This window comes from Mus pahari, chromosome 17 (assembly GCF_900095145.1).
Source record: "Mus pahari chromosome 17, PAHARI_EIJ_v1.1, whole genome shotgun sequence".
NCBI classification, from domain to species: domain Eukaryota; kingdom Metazoa; phylum Chordata; class Mammalia; order Rodentia; family Muridae; genus Mus; species Mus pahari.
The window spans coordinates 57,470,995-57,491,168 of NC_034606.1; the positions used below are offsets into that span (position 1 = coordinate 57,470,995).

At 42.4% G+C, this 20,174-nt stretch overlaps 1 protein-coding gene across 1 annotated transcript in view; it reads left to right on the plus strand.

The window, feature by feature from the left end:
• Positions 1–20,174, plus strand: part of Pdzrn4 (PDZ domain containing ring finger 4) — a 341,948-nt gene that overhangs the window by 314,097 nt on the left and 7,677 nt on the right. The window contains 4 exon segments of the mRNA XM_021216554.2: positions 1,283–1,381; positions 3,893–3,955; positions 10,166–10,267; positions 14,605–14,721. Of these exon segments, the coding sequence (XP_021072213.2) occupies positions 1,283–1,381; positions 3,893–3,955; positions 10,166–10,267; positions 14,605–14,721 (381 nt within the window).

Consider the following 20,174-nt stretch of genomic DNA (forward strand, 5'->3'; position numbering starts at 1 on the left):
TCATAGGAGCACTCTTTTCTTTCACAGTCTTACCACTCATGAGCTAGCTACCTTCCAAAGGTCCCTCCTCCTGAGCGGACGATCACCTCGAGGGTTAGGATTTCAACAGTTTGGGGAAAACAGACCTATATGCCCACATCAGTATATTCAGCTTCATAATCGGTTTATATATGCATGCTCGCACACACACGTTTTCCATCATAAAGGAAAGGCTTCTTAAATATGGGTTCGCTTTTACGAAAATCTATGCAGGCAAGGAGAGATTGGGAAGGAATCGCAGCATCCTTCCTGACAGTGGCTGAGCTCACGGTGACACTCCTGCTTATTGACAAGGCAGTGCCGACAGCACAGAGAAGGACACAGGTCCACAGGGCTGAAGCCTAGAGCCAGGCTTCCCTTCCAAATCACAACCTCCTCCCTCCTCCCTCCTCCCTCCTCCAACTACTTAGTGGTAGGCCTCACCTTCTCCACAGGAGGAACAAGTTTCCCCAGTTTACCGCTGCCGCTTTTTAACACTTGGAATTGTGTGATTTATCCCAGTCGGCACCAGAAAGTGACACAAGCCCATTTCATTATAGGAAACTGAATTTTTTTTTTTTTTATTATTTTACTGAAAATAAATCAGGAAAGAGACCCAGGATACATTACCTGGAGCCGCCATCCCCAGCCCCTCAGCGGCGCCTGTCATTGAATGTCTTTTCTTGTTCGCTCACTGCTGTATTCTGAATCATCGCCTTTGCCCTGTATGGTGGTTGATATCTGTCCCTTCAGCTGGATGAACCCATTTCTTTCCAAGGCTGGGGCTTTCTGCAGGATAATAGAAAAATCTGACCTGATCTATACAAACCCTCGTGTCTTATCACATTGTATAAAACTCAAGGAAGAACCAACAGAACGGTTCAGTATAGCCTTATTGCTGTTGTTGTTCAAACTTACGTGCTTTTATTACATTACAGACAAAAGTTCTATAACAATGTTTACAAAGCTTTTTCTACTTTCTTTGATATTCTCGAATATTTTATAATCCCAACCTAATAACCTGTGTAGTTTGGTGTGCAAATTCATGTCTGCATATTTCCAACTACAGAAGGAACATCTGAAGTGCTGATTGAAGTCTACAAAAAAATAAACTTGATGAGAAATAAATTTCAATGCTTTTGGTCACAAAGGTTAATTTCAGATGTTAGACAATAATGTCTAAAACTTCTCTCAGTGACCAGAAAGGCATCTTTTGAGTTTCTGGTCTGAGAATAATGCCTCAATATGCTTGCCATTCCCCCAGGAGGTCGAGCTGTGCCGTGTTAGCAGTCAAGAGAAGCTGGGCCTGACAGTCTGCTACCGAACCGATGATGAAGAAGACACGGGCATTTATGTCAGTGAGGTAAGAGGCGCTGTGGTGGAGACCTGGCAGGAAGCAGAAGGGAAGGACTGGAAGGGGCTCAGGAGGAGGGAAGCCTCTCTTCCAAGGCTCGAGTGTGAAGAACTGGCTGCCTTCCAACTCTTGCCACTTTCAATTAGGGAAGCAAATTACGCTGCCCAAGTAACGCAATTATCATCAGCTTGTTTAGCCAGGGAGGCTTCCCCGGCAGAATCCCAGCAAGGAAAAAGTGTGAAAGTGGTAACATTGTATCAATTTGAATAAATTCCCATAAGACAGCAGCAGGCTGAGCTCAGCCCGGCTCCCCAAACATCCGTTCCATTGCATCCTTTAATACACTGATAACAACGGTATGGGCTAATTATTTTAAACTAGCAGGCATAATAATCACCTCTTTTACTCCGTGGGTGGGGTTAATAGATCTAAATACCCAAGAAGTACATCTGCCCACTTCTTTTATTCAGCCACAAGATCATTTTCAAGAGGCCAAAAAATCCCCACTACATTTGAGTCACCATTTTAGTGTTAGCTTGAGAGACTGTCAAGCACAACTTATCTGAAATGGATTTCAGGAAAAGTAGATCGCCTTAGCAAAAGCAAAAAAGATGTGTGGTTTTTTTTAAAAGACTTTTATTTATTTATTTATTTATTTATCCTTTCATATAATACATCCCAACTATATCCTCTATTCCCTTCACTCCTCCTCCACCTCTCCTCCCGGATGCCCTGCTCCTCCATTTCCCTTCAAAAAAGAACAGGCCTCCAAGGGATATCAACCGAACACAGCATAAGAAGATGCAATAAGACTAGACACAGAGCTCTCCCACTGTAAGAATTCCCACAAGCACCCCAAGATATACAACCACAGTATGTATGTAGAGGACCTATGCATATTATTTAAAACTACACCTGTAGTCAACATGAAGATGTGCTTATTACATAGCTTAATTCCTGCAGATATGTCTTTAAGGGTTGGGCAAACTGGATGCTAGCGTTCTCTGCAGTCTAAGTTTTCATGGCTGTAGTGTTAAAACACAGTAGCTTAGACAACTAGGTGCAGAAGTTTTCTACAGAGTTGCTTAGAATATTCAAGAGATCTGACATGAGCACACATACAGAGCAACACAACTCTGAAAATATAAAGGGGTATTTTTCTTTGTCACTTTACTCTGAAAATAGATGATGGTATATTTCTTTATCTATCTTTTTGCTGGCCTCTTCCCACATGGAAGAATCTCTCCAATGGAAAAAAAATTTAATTTGGTTACTTCTTTAAAATGAAGGACTCCAGTGACCCCTCTCACAAAGGGATGGAGGAGGAGTCAAGCAATACTTACCGCACCCTTCCTATAATGTATACAGAGACAGGCAGTTTTATGGGTGGTAGTTTTAGGCTTGAAAGACAGAGTTTCATGTGTTGGATGGATTTTTTTTAAAGGGACACAAAATCAATAGCATAATCCTCTTCATTCCGGTAAGTCTGTGTTTGGTATTTAAATCTGTCGGACTTGAAACCTCCCTTTTTAGAGGTGGTAAAGAGGCCATGGGAACCGAACATGTGGACTTGGAAAGACTCGCCCTTACACTGCCTGTGTATGACCATGAGGCCTTTGGCAATTGACTCCTCCTCTTCCTCTCGGTATCTGAGTGGGATTCCTAATAAGGAAATACCACGTGATGTTAGAACTGAACACATCGACCTCATGCAGTACTTGAAATGCTTAACTAAGAAAAGAAGGTTGGATGCAACAAGCCTATTCCAATGATTTGGAACTATCACAGGAACGCAAAAGATAAAGTCTCCTCAAGGAACTGAAAGCTGTCACTCAAGTTTGGCCTGTTAAAATATTGGAATATTCTTAGTAGAGCTTTAAATCTCTGTTTGTTCTAATAATGCAGAGTTGATGTAATTAGCACTCTATGTAAAGTGGTACCGAGTAACAGGATGTACAGATAGATTTTAATTCTTGAACAATATAGATTAAAAATACCTTTAAATATAATATGCTTGTGAGACTGAAATCCCTTTAATAAGTATAGGCTTAAGAGATCTGTCAGCTTTCCTAAGAGATTTCCAGTATTATTTACAGTCACATTATATACTGTAAATTTCCTGGGCCCAGAATTGTCCTGGTGTTAACATCATCATAGCATCCTGTCAGGTAAAGACTGCCTGACAACTGGGCTTCAAAAATAACTAAAATGACATGAAAAGGGAAGGCAGGGATGGAGGGGAAAGGAATGGAAAAAATGCCCTGCAACTGAAGCTCTGCCAAGTCCACTTTATTATTGTTAGCTTTAAAGTGGTTCATTCCCAGCTTTAGAATCTGTAATTTTTTTTTTTTTTTTTTTTGGCCAAGAAAAAATTGGCACATGCTCTGTCATGAATCAATTAAGAATTCTGAGTCAATATAGTCTAAAACTACAGTATCTTAATATATTTTAAAACTACACATTGTAAGCTCTCAGAAGGACATTGTATGGCCCTGAAGATGCATGCCTTCTCTATTACAGGTTGACCCAAATAGCATCGCTGCCAAGGATGGCCGGATTCGAGAAGGGGATCGTATTTTACAAGTACGTGACATGTTTATTTCCTCCGGTTTCCCACAGGCCATCTAATGGCTCTCATTTTATGTTGTTTCTTATAAAACCTTGGGGGAGGGAAAGAGCTTGTCATTGCTTTTGCATATTATCATCTATGAAACAAAATACTATCATTTTGAGCACTTTGAAAGTAAAAGCGGTACCATCTCTCTAGAGTTATTGGGTGACAGTTATTGAGATACAGCTTCCAGAAGGAGGCTTTTGATTTCCAGCTCCTTCTGTTGGCTTCCGCACACAGTTTACCTCCCGTCACTGCAAGCCCATTTTCGGATCTTGAGTTATCACCTGCTCTTGTTGCAAAGCTTCCATGAGATGCGTGATGTGTGCTTAGCACAGTACTGAGAAATGACTGGTACACAGTAGCTGCTGCTCCTAAGAGTCCTGATGGCTGCCCTGTGCACAGTGAACTACTTGAACATGGTTCCCTGTGTTCCCTTACTGTACAAAAGTCTAGAAGCCCAAACCAGCAGTAGCCCATGACTAGAGAGTGAACTGCCGAGGCCAGATGGAAGGGCTCTGATTTCGTCTCTATAGAGAAATAGGAAATCAGAGAGACTTTTACAATCCAGTAGAATGAGAAAGAAGAAATGGTCAGAGATCAGAGGGCGGTCCTGGGATGGAGTCTCACAGCCTGATGGCAGTTAACAGGAAGCTACTGGCTCTGCTCTAAGCTTGCCTCAGCTCCTGACATTCTGGGTCCAGATCAACTTCCACTCCAAGTGAAACTGCTCATCAGAGTTCACAGTCACAGCTGTGAAACAGAGCGAGGGGTGCTAGTGTGGACAATTGAAGGGGTGCATACTTAACTTCTAGATGTAGTAGCAGACCCAGAGTTCCCGCATCTTCTAGCATCCCAGGGAATGCTTCTTCAGACTTTCTGCTAAACTCTAAGCTTCAGAAAATATCCAAGATACACTTGGGGAATCCTACCCTAAGTGGGATGACAGCAGCCCACACAGAAGAACACAGAACAGTGTAGCATAATGAAGGAGTCCCTAAGCTGCTTGGTACGTTACCCTGTCAGCACCCAGGGCCACCTTGCTAACCTCCATCATTCTCACACCTCTTCTCTTGCTTAGAAAGGATACCACAGATCCTTCCTTCCCATGTTCCCCTACAAAGGTTAGGAAAAAATAAAACGTAAGAGTTTCTGATGACTTAGGGTCCAAGCAGTTTCCAGAAAACCTCAAGGATATGCAGTACAGTAAGACTTATGAGCAGTGGCCTGTAGTTAAGCAAATAGAACTGTACCCATTGTTGGGTACATCACAGTGAATAAAATGGCTCTCTGGAAATCTGGATGGGGGATTTTTTTTGACAGGTATTCAGCATCTTCACACACACACACACACACACACACACACACAAACAAGTCAATGAATGAAACAGGCATTCAGGACAGATGAAGAAAATCTACAGAAAAGCTTTGCTACAGTATCCTACTTAAGTTGGTATTTAATATAGATATCGGAAGGGTCAGATGCTATGGGTTTTTTTTTTTCAAATAAAGTGAAATATTAACTCTGCCGTCGCTTTATTAATATCTACAATACACTGAGGTAGTGTGACTTCTTGGCTCTCTGTGGTCAATAGGTGCTAACACACACAATAAGGTGCTCGGCATCCAAAGGGCTTGGAAGGTTTGGTACCCTCAGAGTAACCACCTTGTTCAGCCTCACTGTGATGTAGTGAATGTACCCATTACCATTTTTCTTTGCTGCTTCTCTGTCGGCCCTCACTCCTCCTTCGAACCATATATCCCCCAAAACTGCAGCTCCCAGTATACCATACCCTGGCCCCCTTCCAAGTTCCCAGCTAACTGCTGTCCCCTAGGTTTTAAAGATTACACTTAGAAAAAAATTATATCCTTTAGTTCTGTGGCTAACTGGATAGAAACGGGGTGCGTGTGTTTCCAGGAGACTAAGTATTTTGAAGCATCTAGGTTCTTAGCTATTTTGTATGCAGATTTATCTGCAAAGAAAAATGCCTAGAGAATAATAAAGAATTTTTTAATGGAATTAGTTCATTGAAGAGTCAATGGCAGGGCTGATAAATGGTGTTTTTGCCAGATTGCTTTATATTCTGTGACAAATACAGCAAACTAAATGAATACACACACATCACATTTAAAAAAAAAAAAGCCTAGAATTCAATTTTGTCTCACACACATAAGAATCAACGTGTCTTAGGGGTGGTGGTGAAGTAAAACTATGACAAAAATTATATCCACAGACAAATTGCTCCCATCTGTCTGATGGGGAGATTATGGGATACCTTGCAATGAACAATTAATGACTCCTCTCCCAGGGTGAGGGCAATGGGACAAACAGAGGAATTGCTTCTTAGCCATAAGGTTTCCTGGTTGACTTCTATTTAAATGAACCTCTCTCTGGGTCAACTATGACTTTAATTGTCTATTATGATGAGCTAAGTTTATTTATGGGTCTGCTCTCATTGCAGAGCTAGTATTTTCTTCTGTCAGCATACCACAGCCTTCTCAGGTAACTTCCTGATGGCACATATCACACACACACACACACACACACACACTACACTACACTACACTCACTCACAGGTGGTAAATATCACCACGGTACTATGCCCAAGGAAAATCATGAGACCACTTTTCCAGAACATTTCCAGTTCTCATGTGTTCTCCCGCTAAGTGCTTGTTGGTTCTGCCCACAGTGCCATTGACAAGCCCTTAGATCCAATTCGTTCCAAGAATTCACCTTAAAAAAGAAATGTATAGCATCAACAAAAGCGCACCTGAGTCAGAGCTGCAAGGGTTGAATGACACACGGATAACCAGCTCCTGGAAGGAGACCGCCCTATGTCCCACTGTCTTCTTGGAGTAAGAAGCACAGGAGACTCCCTGAGATCAGGCTGATACCATGCTGGCCGAAGAGCCAGCCATGTGCCTGTGCATTCTTCCTGTGAAGGCTCTGCCAGAAGGTACAGTGGGATGACAGCATTGGAGTGAGCTGTCTGCATTCTCTGTACTGTACGCTACACGGCATGGCTTCCTAGATGTTCGTTTTCTCTCCTTGAATGGCAGTTTTCCCTGATTCTTTCTCTAGCCCCAGCTACCCCGTCTCCTCCCTTTGTTATTAAATACATACAAAACACATTACCCTTATTTTGCCCAAGATACTTAGGTTTTTGCCTTAGAAATGCTATAGGTTGGATGCCAACCTTTCAGATGTCCATCTGTCTCAGCTGCAATACTTTTGAAGCCTAAATACTGGTACACTGAAGCAGAAAACAATCCCACATTATGCCATTTATAGATTTCTGGGCATGTTCCTCCACACACTCCCTCTCCTAGGAGATCAGGCCTAAAGTGAGATTTTTGATTCATTTATCTCCCCAGGAAGAAGACAATACCTACCCCCCCACCCAAGCCCACCCCAACCCCACTCCAACAATACCCATTTTGAACTGAACATTTACATCTGTTGATGCGCAGATAACATGAGGTCCACATCTAATTATCTATAAAGATTAACCTCGTTTCAAACACAACCTACATACTGTTTTCCTTGAGGCTCTCACTACTCCTTTCTTAAGCCAAAAGTCCTTCAGGAGGCTGAGGGGGACAGGACTGGCCATCCGTCTTCTCTCTAGGATGCTTTATGTTTTCCTGGTGTCCTCCAGCAGAGCTAGCTAGCTTCTTTCCCACTAGCAGCCCCATAACCACAAGCCATTATTTCTGGAACAAAGGCAGCTGAAGGTTGAAAGCTCTATCCGATTCCCTGCCTCAGATCTTTCATTCTTTGAGAGGACTCTTTGCTGAAAACACATGGCCCATTTCTTGCTTTATATCTGTTTGAGCATCCAACTAAAATCCAGAGCACACCAACATTGAAATCTACCGACCAGTTGGTGGAAGTGGCTCCTCTTTTGAGGAAGAATAAAAGTGAATAATATCTTAATAGCAAATTTCTATGGTGGCTCCATTTCATCCCACACGTGACCCTGAAGGCCAGTGGCTTCCCTGACAAATGCTTTGTGCTAACCGGTAATCCTAGAAGGCAAAGCTCAGACCGCTGTGAGTTTGCAGAGAAGAAAGCAGAATGCCAGCCAGAGGGACTGAAAACCAAACATGACACAGTATTGGTGGCTTCCTAAGAGATAAAACTACATCTAAAATAAATACACGTCTAGGCAGAGCCAGACCTACTACTGTGGATTTCCGTGTTTATAGATTTTACTCTGTTTTCTTGGTGGGATAGAGTTTGCCGCCACAGGGGATTAAAAGTATAAATAGTGAGTGTAATAATGCAACATGACCATGTGTAGAAGCATGAGTTGCTACTATGGCAGGAACATGGTTAAGCCCTTTACCACAACCCTCTGAAAAGACCACGATGAGCATCTAATCGAAGTCAGCAAACATTGAGAGCAACATTAGGATGAGTACCGGAAAGGAGCAGGATCAATAGCAGGTGAAACTGGGTTGGGGAGGGAAAGCACGCCTATGTTTGAGTTAACGCTAGACAGGAAAGTAGTGAGTGTTAAATCCCAGGCATAAAAAAAAAAAAAAAAAAAGACGGAGATTAGCCATGTCAGAAATCACAGAATATTTGCCATCAAATATGTCCAGGAAGAGACAGGTAAGCCTGACAGGTGGACCGATAAGTTGCAGACAAACTGAGACGTGCAAAAGTGGCTATGAAATGGCTAAACGTCCTTAGCTCAAAGGAAGGAAAGGTCATAATCTTTAAAAACCACAGTCCTAGGTAGACAAGGTTTGAAAATTGGGCATAAGAAATACACATGAAACCCATGAGCATGGGCGTGTCTATCCACAGAAAAGCAAGAAATGAAAGTGGTGCCTAGTTAGATAAGAGCGCAAAAATACCTGTAGGTTATATGATTTTTTTTTTCCACCTGAGGTCTGCTCTCCTAAGTATCTATAATAAGAGTTTAGGATAAGGATTATTTGCTGATTTCCAAAGTGAGATTCTTTGGCTAATCTTGTTTGTTGTTGGTTTGTTTTTTGTTTGCTTTGGTTTGGTTTTGTGTTTTTGATAAACCTGTTTGTCCACGTGGATCGGCCAAAATCCCAGAGACCTGAAAATGAAAACTTTGAGTGAAAATATAAAATTACTGGAAGAAAAAAAACTTGGCTAGCATGGCCACATCTTTTTTTTTTTTTTTTCTGTTTAACTTACATAATTAGAATTCATTTAGGCAGAATTTCTTCTGTGTTTGAAATTTCTGCATATTTTGATACTACACTGGCGATAGAAAAAATATTGTCTCTAGGGATTTGAGAAATCAGTAAAACAGAATGGTTTTTAAGCATCCAAAAAGAAAATATGCTAACTTAAAAACAAACGCATGTGGACATGAAACTGTAGCTGAAGGATTCTTACTCTATTTTTACAACCTAAGAAAGTCTTGAGTACTGTAGGATTTTTTTTCCCCCTGCCCAATCAAAAGCTCACTGAAGGTTGCTCTCTTTCTCTCCCTTTGTAAAGTCAATTTTACTTGATGCCAATCTTTAACTATTCCAAGTATATCTGTAATATTGCATGTGTTTTGTTGAGAGAGCAAATGGACAATCCTTAGGAGGAGTCAGCGCTGGGAACAGGGTCCTAAAGAGCTGCCGTTCTCCCTTTGGATTAGACTCATTTGGGAGATACCGGGAGTGATGTTCGGACAACTGAGTCAGACCCCCACACCAATATGAAGTGATTAACCGAGCCCAGGTCAGCAGCGGTCTGGGAGAGCAGCCTGCTCAGAGGCAGGCTGCAGCTCTCTAATTGGCTCCCGGGAGCGTGCAGGATGACGGATTTCAGTTGTGGAACTGCTGGCCGCTTCCCCAGCGCTATTATCTCAGAGTGACACTTCCATTACTCTGAGCGGAGAAAGATGAACGTCACCTGTCAGGGGCTGGTTAATTGTGTTGCTAGATGTATGTTGCCAGGGCGCAGGTTGGACATTTATGAACATAACTGCTTCCTGTGATGTCCACCATCCTTCAGGGATCGATATGGCTCTTACGGCACGCGTGTAATTGAGTGAAGGCACTTTCCACAGAGGGGTGACGGGGAGCCCATTGTGGGAGCTTCGTTGTCCATACATTCACCACAAATGAGCTGATATTCGCCATTTATTGTGTGCAGCATTGTGGAAATAGAAACTAATGTGCCACTTTCATTTGTTCTCTAGATAAATGGGGAAGACATCCAGAACCGGGAAGAGGCCGTGGCTCTGCTCTCCAGCGATGAGTGTAAGAGAATTGTGCTGCTCATCGCCAGGCCCGACATGCAGGTCCGAGCAAAGAGCGCGATCTTGAGTCTACTACACTTTGTCGTCACCGAGTTCGTGAATGAATGTGCATGCGTTCCTGCTAGGTGACATGGAATCCCTTTCATGGGTACAACCCATGAAATAATATAAAATTCTGCAAAGTCTGATCCTCACTGCCCAACCTTACCCAAAAAAACTCTGCTAAAGACTCCACAGAAAGGCAGCTAAATATCCAATTTTAGATGGAAATTTAAAACACAGGAAATAGACCCCCTTCCCCCCCCCTCCCTCTGCTTGGAAGTTATTTAAATGGATCAACAAATGAAACATAGTTGACTGCAGATTATTTTATATTCTGGGTCAACCCTTCCTTTAGACTTCCATCTAAAATACATAATTGGCATATTAAGGCATCATGAAGGATTCGCTAATGAGAATGATATTAGCATATGTAGCTATCATCTTAAATCTTCCTAAAATAATTCTATCAAATGAAATATCTATGCTGTAGTCCCATGAAGGACACGAGTGCTTTTCCGTAGCTAATGTGACAAAAAAAAAAACATTTAACTGCTCCCTCCCAAAGACGCTTCAAAAAGAGTGCTTTTATATCTTGACAGAGGACAATATCATCAGACTAAAGGCGAGGTAATGATGGGAGAAAGGTGCTTAACTGGTGTCTCCCATCACATCTTTCTCCTGTCCCAATGAATGCAGAAAGGACAGTAGGTTGTCACTGTCCCATCCACCTGTCAGTATCGTGAGGGAAGTTAGCTGTGTCACCATTTGTCTCCTAGGTTATTGATCTGATATTTTTCAGACTCAGTAACTACATTCTCTCTATAAATTACACTAAGTAGAGTTCAGTGTCAGGCTGGGTCCGGACTTAGATATAGTGGTTATAAAAGATCGCTCTTTCCGCATATATTTCCTTTATGCCCTTGACCATGCTAAATGGTTCTCATAAAGTCTGCTGTGGCCTGGAGCGGAGTAAAGCTACACACCTGAGGTCTTAGTAGTGGAAGAAATGAGCCCACATGACAGGCTAGAGTGCATTCTTGCTAGGAAGGAATGTTTAAAATACATTGGAAATTGTACCAATTATCTAGAATGTTCCTGAGCCAATTATCTCCCCAATACCATTTCCTTAAGAAAAAAAATTAAAGGGATATAGATCAGCAAAATTCATAGTAAGTGTGAATGAATCAAGCGGCCATCCATGTTGTAGAAAGGTCTAAGTCAATTTCCTGTCTGCCCATGAGACTGCTGGGGAAACTCATGAATTTAGAGCCAAGGCATTTCCAGCCTGACTATAATAGGCAAGAGAAAGAAAAGATATCCATGGCTTTTAAGGCTGGTCCCTGATAGTGCTGAGCATATACACCAGCTTGGCAGACGGTGACTATCTGGCTCACCCTCCTGAACTAGCACCTGAAAGAGTGAATGTTAGCAAATGAATCATCAAATCAGACTGTTTCCACATTTGATAACAGACATCACTGATGCCACAGAACAATGTGCTGCCTTCTCAAACCAGGGTTTGCCTTCACCCTGGGTCCCGAAATAGATAGATAGATAGATAGATAGATAGATAGAGGCTCCAAACAACTAGAAAAGACACAATTGCTTTGAAAATTGGATTTTTCAGCAAGATCATCCAAGAACGTTCATCTTAGCACCACACTTTAAAAATAGAATTTACCCGGTACATGCTAAGGTTGGGAAAAAAAAAAAAGAAAAACCAGACTACAAATCCTGTTTTTCCATCTGCTATCTGTGTCTATGAAATTCGGTGTGTCTTGTGTATTGTGGGCCTGTGTACTTCATGCAGGCAGAGTGGGGAAGCTTTGTGTGCGCTTGGCCTAACGTGTTTAAAAACGTTTTGAACACTCTCCGGATTCTTGGAAATGATCTATGTGCTTGCCGGAGGCGGTATTGTGCATCTGTGCAATATTTTTAAATAACTCATTTCCTTCATTCCGTGCCACCTTTCTTTCATTTCCTGCCCGTTTTCTTCCTCAGACCATTAAAGATATTGCTTTTTCTGCCCTATTCCCCTGGGGAGATGGGGGCAGAGAGGGCTCTCCGAGACCCTCGGAGCCGCCGCCTTTTGAGTTGCCCCAGTACTCTGTCCTTTCTCCACAATGCTATGTATGACCTACATTGTGCAGACACCGTGTCCTGTGAAGGTGATTCCTCACGTCTGGTAAAGGGTTGTGTCTGAGGTGATATAAGTTCTGTGTGGGCTTTAATGGACACCAAGAAATCCGCATCTTCTAGCTTGCCTTCTGGTGCTGGGATAAACGCAGGGACCAAAGGCAATTTGGCGAAGAAAGGGGTGTCTGTCTGTCTGTCTGTCTTAACTTATAAGTACAGCCTGTTATTGAGACACCAGGGGAATATGTTCAAGGCAGATTCCCAGAGGTAGGAGTCACTGCAGAGCCCGCAGAGGATGCCCCTTGCTGGTCTGCTCAGCTACCTTCTCTAAACCAACCTCTGCCCACCTACCCAGGTATGGCACCACTCACAGTGGGCTGGGACCTCCTATTTCAATTAAAAACTAAAACAGTGCCCACAGACATGCCCACAGGCCAATCTCATTGAGGCAGTTTCTCCAAGGAGACAAATGCTCCCTATGACACCCCTGATCTGCCTTCTGTTAATGAGTGTCACGCATGCATACGCGTGCTTGTGGTGCCCTTTAATGTCCTATTTTCAAGAGTTTGGGGGTTTTTTGTCCTTTTTTTTTGTTTTGTTTTTGTTTGTTTGTCTTGTTTATTTTCTTTTAAGACATTCATTTGTCTCTAAAGGTTTCTTATTAAAACCATCACCAATGACTGTCCTTCTGTGCTCATTAGACACCTGTTTTCTTTGTAGCGCAAGGGTAGAGCAGAGTTTTGATGACAGTTCAGGTTATTTAATGAGCACAACATTTAATTTATATACTCCAGAAATCCACTTGGAGGCCAATTACCTGCATTGGCTGTCAACAGCCATCATATTGCGCAGGTAATCTCCAGCTTTCTGCTTCACTCTGTATGGAGACACCAACAGGATTTGTTCAACTGAGTGTTGAAAGAGCCTCTCGTGAGCATTTGCATCCATCACCCACGAGCAAAACTGTGCACCATTCCACTGCCTGTACAGACCACATTGGCCATGAGCCCTCAATCTCCTAGACATGATGGGAGCTGGGGTGTCCTCCATGGGACTGCATGCGCTTCGCATGCTTAAGGCCTTGAGTAATCCTCAGAATCCTGTGAATAAACGGGCATGACTAGGAATGCTTCCCCCCATCCAAAGAACATAGGTACCAGTGAGATGGCTCAGTGGATAAATGCATTTAACAACCAAGCCTGAGGACCCGAGTTCAATCCCTAGAAATCCCCAGGTGCAAAGGGAGAAACCACACATTGTCCTCTGACCTTCCCATGACATGTGGGACACGTACAGGCACACACACACACAGACACACACACACTCTCACACATGCATGCACAGACACGCACACATGGAGATAGAGATAGATTGATGATAGATAGATGGGTAGATGATTGATAGATAAATGATTTATAGATATAGATAGATGATTGATAGATGATAGATAAATGATTTATACATATATATAGAAGATAAATGATTTATAGATATAGATAGAAAATAGATAAATGATTTATAGATATAGATAGATGATAGATAGATAGATAGAAAAATAAGTAGATGTTTGGGTATTTGGTTTTTAGTTTTATGTTTTTGTGTTTAGTTTTATTATTGTTCCTTTTCTTTTTTACAGACAAAAATCAGTTTTGTCTGTCAATTCCTTTATGACAAGGTTCCTTCCACCTTGCTAGCTTGAGCCACCCAACTAAAACTGAAAAAAGCAGGAGGATAAGAGTCAAATCTGCTTGTTGGCAGCGCATTGTGTACAGTCTCACTGGGGGATGTTGTTAAGGGTAAAGGCCCAATTGTCTCATAGCCCTATCAGAACCAACTGCAGTTCTTTTAACCCGGGGCTGCAGGAGATAATGAGAACGCCAGCTGTGGATTATGCAGTGTGCTTTTCATAGGTTTTGAAAGAAGGTGATGTTCTCTGCTGTGGGATTTACTCAGTTATGAGAGAAAAATCTAAAGCTGTTTTAGGAGAGGATAAAAAGCCTAAGAATCCTTTTCTTTCTTTCTTTCTTTCTTTTTTTGTCCCACCTTTTCTTCTTTCTGAGAGGTGACCAGAGGGGGGCTGTGGTTCTGAAGAGAATCACCAACAAAGAGAGCTGGTTGGCAGTCAGCGCGGCGCGGAGGCTTCCCCTGTTTTAGCAGCCTCACTAACATCATGTAATGGACTAATGTGTTCTCCCTTGCAGCTGGATGAAGGCTGGCTGGAAGATGAAAGGGACGAATTCTTAGAGGAGTTAAACTCAGAGATGGTGGAGGAAGAGCATAATGAAGGAGCACAACGCACAGCCAATGAGCTGCAGCAGGTAGGGCCACCAACCCTGGGCTCCGTCATTGGAAATGTTCCTCGTGTTCTCTAATGGGAAAGAAAGCACAATCAAAGGGTGTGATCAAACATCTCTAATCGTATCTTTCGGGGCAAACGATCTTCTCAAATGAAGCGGAGGGAATATGTACCTTTTCTGTTAAGATGGTTCCCAGCTTGGAAAGCCCGAAGACTGTTAATACAACACAGTAGCTCTCAGATGTTGAAGTGCAGTCTTTGACAAATTTGCAGATGCTTAAGAGTAAATGTGTGTGTTGCTTATGGATAGGCCAGCTAGGAATGAGCAACTATCATCCATGAGGTGACATCAAACAAACATTTGAGCTTTAAAATATAAATTTTATTATTTGAATAGTTAAACTGTAAATGGAATGATGACATGCGGTAGCGTTTTGTGTGCCCCCGTGTACTCCGGAACAACCTTAAAGATGATCTTTGGCTCAGTGGCTGTTATAGGCATGTCCCTTGGCATACATTGAGGTGATTGGCATCATGTTATCTTTTCTTAAATTCTTTTTTATTATTGTTATTCTTTAATCTTGTTTTACAGTCCAGTCATTATCCCTCTCCCAGTCTGACTGTTCCTCATCCCATTCCTCCTCCTCCCCACCCTTGTCTTCAAGAGGATGTCCCTACCTTCCCATCCCCATCCCACCAGACCTCCCCACTCCCTGGGCCTCAAGTTTCTCAAGGGTTAGGTGCAGCTTCTCTCACTGAGGTCAGATCCTGCAGTCCTCTATTGTATATGTGTTGGGGGCCTCATATCAACCAGTGTATGCTGCCTGGCTGGTGGCTCAGTGTCTGAGAGATCTCAGGGGTCCAGGTTAGTTGAGACTGCTGGTCTTCCCATGGGGTCACTCTTCTTCTCAGCTTCTTCCAGCTTTTCCCTAATTTGACTCCAGGGGACCGTGGCTTCTGTCCTTTGGTTGGGTGTAAATATCTGCATCTGATTCTTTCAGCTGCTTGTTGGGCCTCTCGGAGGGCAGCCATGGCAGGCTCCTGTCTGTGGCATCATGTTGTATCAAGGTCACATATTCATTCAACACAAATTTGAACTCTTAGTACATTGTAAGTTCCATACTTGATGGTGGGAATGTTTTAAAAAACTGAGTTCCTGACCTTAAAGTGTTTATAACGGGGGAAGATCACAGCCTGGGCTAAGGCAAAGTCAATCTAGTAGTCTTTATTTCTGTTATTTTCACAGCACATAAAAACAAGACCAGATGACCTAGATTTTTATGTCTAATTCTTGTCTTTCATCTGCCTGACATAATCTCGTTAACATTTCTCTGACAGTTTACTAATTCATTTAATTATCATCCCGTTCTCAACTTTAATGGTTACCCCGTCATAAAGATGTCTGTTTAAAAAAACAAAAACAAAAAATCCTGACAGGTTTAACCACAGGAAACATAGACATCCTATCACCTCTCCAAATTGAACAATGAAATATGTTTACTTCAAACAAAAATGCAGTAACTAAACCATAAGACTGCCAGCTACACCATCAGCAGAGTCAGGCGTGAGGCAGAATTGTGATTGTTGCTGGCCCCTCCACTAGGGGTAGAGTCTGTGTTCAGAAACACTGCTGCTGGGTGGTGGTTCTTCTGTAGTATAGATAGGCTTGGAAGTTTTATGTATGGCTTCAACACTGGCCACAAATAAAGATATCTTTTGTTGGCAGCCGCCTCTTACAAGTAAAAAAAGTCCTTGCTCTGGGCCTTTTCTTTCTTAGATACAAAATGTGACCTGATACAGAATTGGAGGGGTGGGGGGAGGATGCTACTGGAATAAAGAAGTAAGGCAGAGATGCTGTCTAGGTAAAGTGATACAGTACCAAACACTGCCCACTCATCAGATGTAATACAGATGCGAGGGCGTATGAAGGAACACCTAATGTCCCTGAGGTCAGATGTACATTGTGTGGAAATTTTTCTCCACCGCAAGACTGAAAATTGATGAAAAGTACAGAAATCTTTAAAACGTCTTTTGCCCTTATCAACAATAACATTGCATTAGAAATGTCCTGCCGGGAACGCCGGCTGTCAGAGAGTCACACTCCCAGGGCGGGCAGGGAAAATGACTCCAAGGTATTATGTTAACAGCAAGGCACTCTGGGACTGGGATGGAGATTTTCCATTCCACGTTTTTTTCATTGACCAGTGACAATGATTGCAAGGTCAGTTCAGCAACTCAGCATTGCAGGCACGTGAATGACGGCTTTATATCAAGGTTAACTTTCTACACTGCCTTGGGTTAGACAGCTGTTGTGGACTCAGAGAAGAAAGAACATTAGCCTTTCTGCACTGTCTCAAGTTTGTTACATAGAAACTCAAACTGCCCATTGTAGTAGGACCATCAAGACTATGGTGGGCAAGGCACACCATGCAGCCCTTGTTGGACAGAGCCAGGCATGGAGCTGTGAGCAGCTTTCCTTTGCTAGTTACGTACGATTTGATTTATTGGCGAGACATTAGACATTAATCGTTGTTTTCATTACAAGTAAGGGAAGGTATTGTACGGAAAGCTTGAGAGTCTGAGAATTAAATGGAACATGGCTACATTTCTTTATTATTTATGTGACATTCCTTTGGGGGAACAAAACAGTGGTTATTTAGAGAGAGCTTTCATTATTTTTTACTATTTTATATTTTTTTTTATTTACTTTTATTTCTCCATCCAAAATTTCTTGCCCCCAGGTTTAATTGTTTTTGATGATGTAGTAGAACTTGCTAGGATAGAAACAGATCTAGTAGTGAGGAAATTAACAGGTCAGGAAAACAAAGCAGAAAGTGCAATGTGGAACACAGATGCTCTGTGATAAGGAAAGAAAGTAATTTTACCATATTCATCCCATTGGGCCATTGGTAAATTGTTCTATGTGAAAGTAAATAATGTATGCACATTCATACCATATGTGCTATTAGATATGTGCACACATGTCAAAACATGTTTTTGATATTATGTCTATGCCTGCCAATCAGCATTGCTCCAGTTTTCCTGGGAGCTATCACTTGTGCCTGTTTTGGGGGAAGGAATCACTGTTCAATGGGTGTAGAAAACCATGTTATGGCTTCAGCCTACTACAGAAGAAAAAAGCTGTATCATATAGACAACCAGAAAGGAGGCCAGGTGCTAAAGCAGAGCCCAACCTTGCCTCTGTGATGGGTTGATTCTAGGGGAGTTCAGGAGCAGAGAAGGGCCTTCATGACCATCCTAGTTAAGGTTACTGTTCCTGGGATGAATTACCATGACCAAAGCAACTTGGGGAGAAAAGGGTTGATTTGATCTACACATCAAATTCTTCCACATCACTGTTCATCATTGAAGGAAGTCAAGACAGGAAGTTACACAGGGCAGGAACTTGGAGGAAGGAGCTGAGGCAGAGGCCATGGAGGGGTGCTGCTTCCTGGCCTGCTCCTATGGCTTCCTCGGCCTGCTTTCTTATAGAACCCAGGACTACCACCCTAGGGAATGCCACCACCCACACTAGTCTGGGATCTCCCATATCAACCGTTAATTAAGAAAATGCACTACAGCTAGATCTTGTTGTGGCATTTTAAAAGTCTTTAATTCCTTTGCTCAAAGATACCCTCATAACTTTATTAAGAAAATTATACCCAGAGGTTATTTCAATCCTTTGTCTTTATTCCTTCTTCCATCTTGAAAGTTTGGTGATAACTACTATTGCTACTTCCTGCTGAATTAGAGTGTAGTTAGGGTTTAGATTTTTGGGGTTGAGTAAGTCTTGTGTGTCAGGAAAGAATAATAAATACAAGGTTTCCATTGTGTCTAGGCAATCCAAACAAATTATGAACTTTAAGTCAGGTACTTGCTCCTAGAGATAGCATAATCAGGGAAAAGCACAGAAAGGAACCTAGCAGAGCAAGACATCAAATCGCAACAACCAGATGCTCCAAGTACACCTGTAACCTCAGCTCGTGGGTCAGTGGAACATCCTGTCTCAACCAGATGCTCCAAGCACACCTCTAACCTCAGCTCGTGGGTCAGTGGGACATCCTGTCTCTGGGAATAAGGAGGAAAATGATAAATCAGGCCACCCCACAGTCTTGCTCCCCTGGTCTCCCATCTCCCTGGCATACCCTCCCCCCAAATCCAAAGTGGAAGGCCTGGTGCTTGGGACATGGCACAAAAGGACCAGAAGCTGAAACCAACCCTGCTCAAGGAATAGAGTCACTTTTTTTTTTTTTTTTTTTTTTTTTGTCTACACTAACTTTGAAACCTTGACTCTTCTAACTCCATTTGTTGAGATCTGCTAATGTCCATGTAAATGCTAATGTTCACTACACCATAGATTAAAGGCTAATCGTGAAGCCAATGAGAAATCTAACACAGTGACTATCTGTGGACAACCTTCATTGGGCCTTTCCTCAGTGAGAGTCAAGACATGAATACAGAAGGTCTTATTTTCCCTGAAAGCAGTTTAGCCCAGTGAATCATTCACACTAGTATTTCGAATGGCAGGTCCCTTTCCAGTTCCTAAAACCATGTGGTGTTTGATGCTGCTATTTAGTAGAGTTTTTTTTGTTTTGTTTTTTTTTTTGTTTTCCCTGAGGTGTTACTAGAAGGGCAGAGTGGTACAAGCTCTTTTGGCTTTGCTTCGGGTGGTCAAGAGTAAACAGCTTAACAGGAACAAGGTGGGCAAGGGGAAGCTTACAGACAAACTGAGGTGGACCATATCAGTCATTCTGAACGACAATCCTCACCACACTGTGTGTGACTGAAACGTAAATAGCATCAGTCTGAGGTGAAAATGCAGAGCTAAGAGAAATGACTTCTAATAACTGTGGTAGTTATTAGGAGATAACTTCTTCCCAGCATACCGGCTTCATTCCTCCTCCAGTAAGCTTAACACAAATGACTCTTTCATGATTACAGTAACTCTCCTGGTTCTATGTGTCCCCCTACCTCAGCATCACTGCCTGGCCATCCTGTAGGTAGGTTGATTTTTCTGCTAGCTGCCAGCCTGACTGGCCCACCCTGACTGGCCCACCCTGACTGGCCCACCCTGGAGGGGAAGTGAGTGATTGATGGGGAAGTTACCTCAACAATCATTTTACTCACATTTGGGCAACAAAGAGGTTTAGAAGAAATGCTCTTGACCCAAGGACAGGTGGTGTCCCTTGCTAAGTCCTATTCACTCTTCTTTTCAGCTGAGAACAGGCATTATGTCAAGGCACTGAGCAGGCCTCACTGTGTAATGAGTCAAAGTCCTATGGAGGCTTGATATGCACAGCTATAAAGTTTTAAAGGGAAAATATTGAAATAAGTAAGCAAAACACTCCATTTATAGTCTAACTTTAAGCAAAGAAATTTAATTTTCTGTAGCCATGCCAATTTTTATCAAAGAAAAGACAACTTACTTATAAGCTTAGTTGTCCCTAAAAGCTGTATTCAAAATGAGTCCTACAC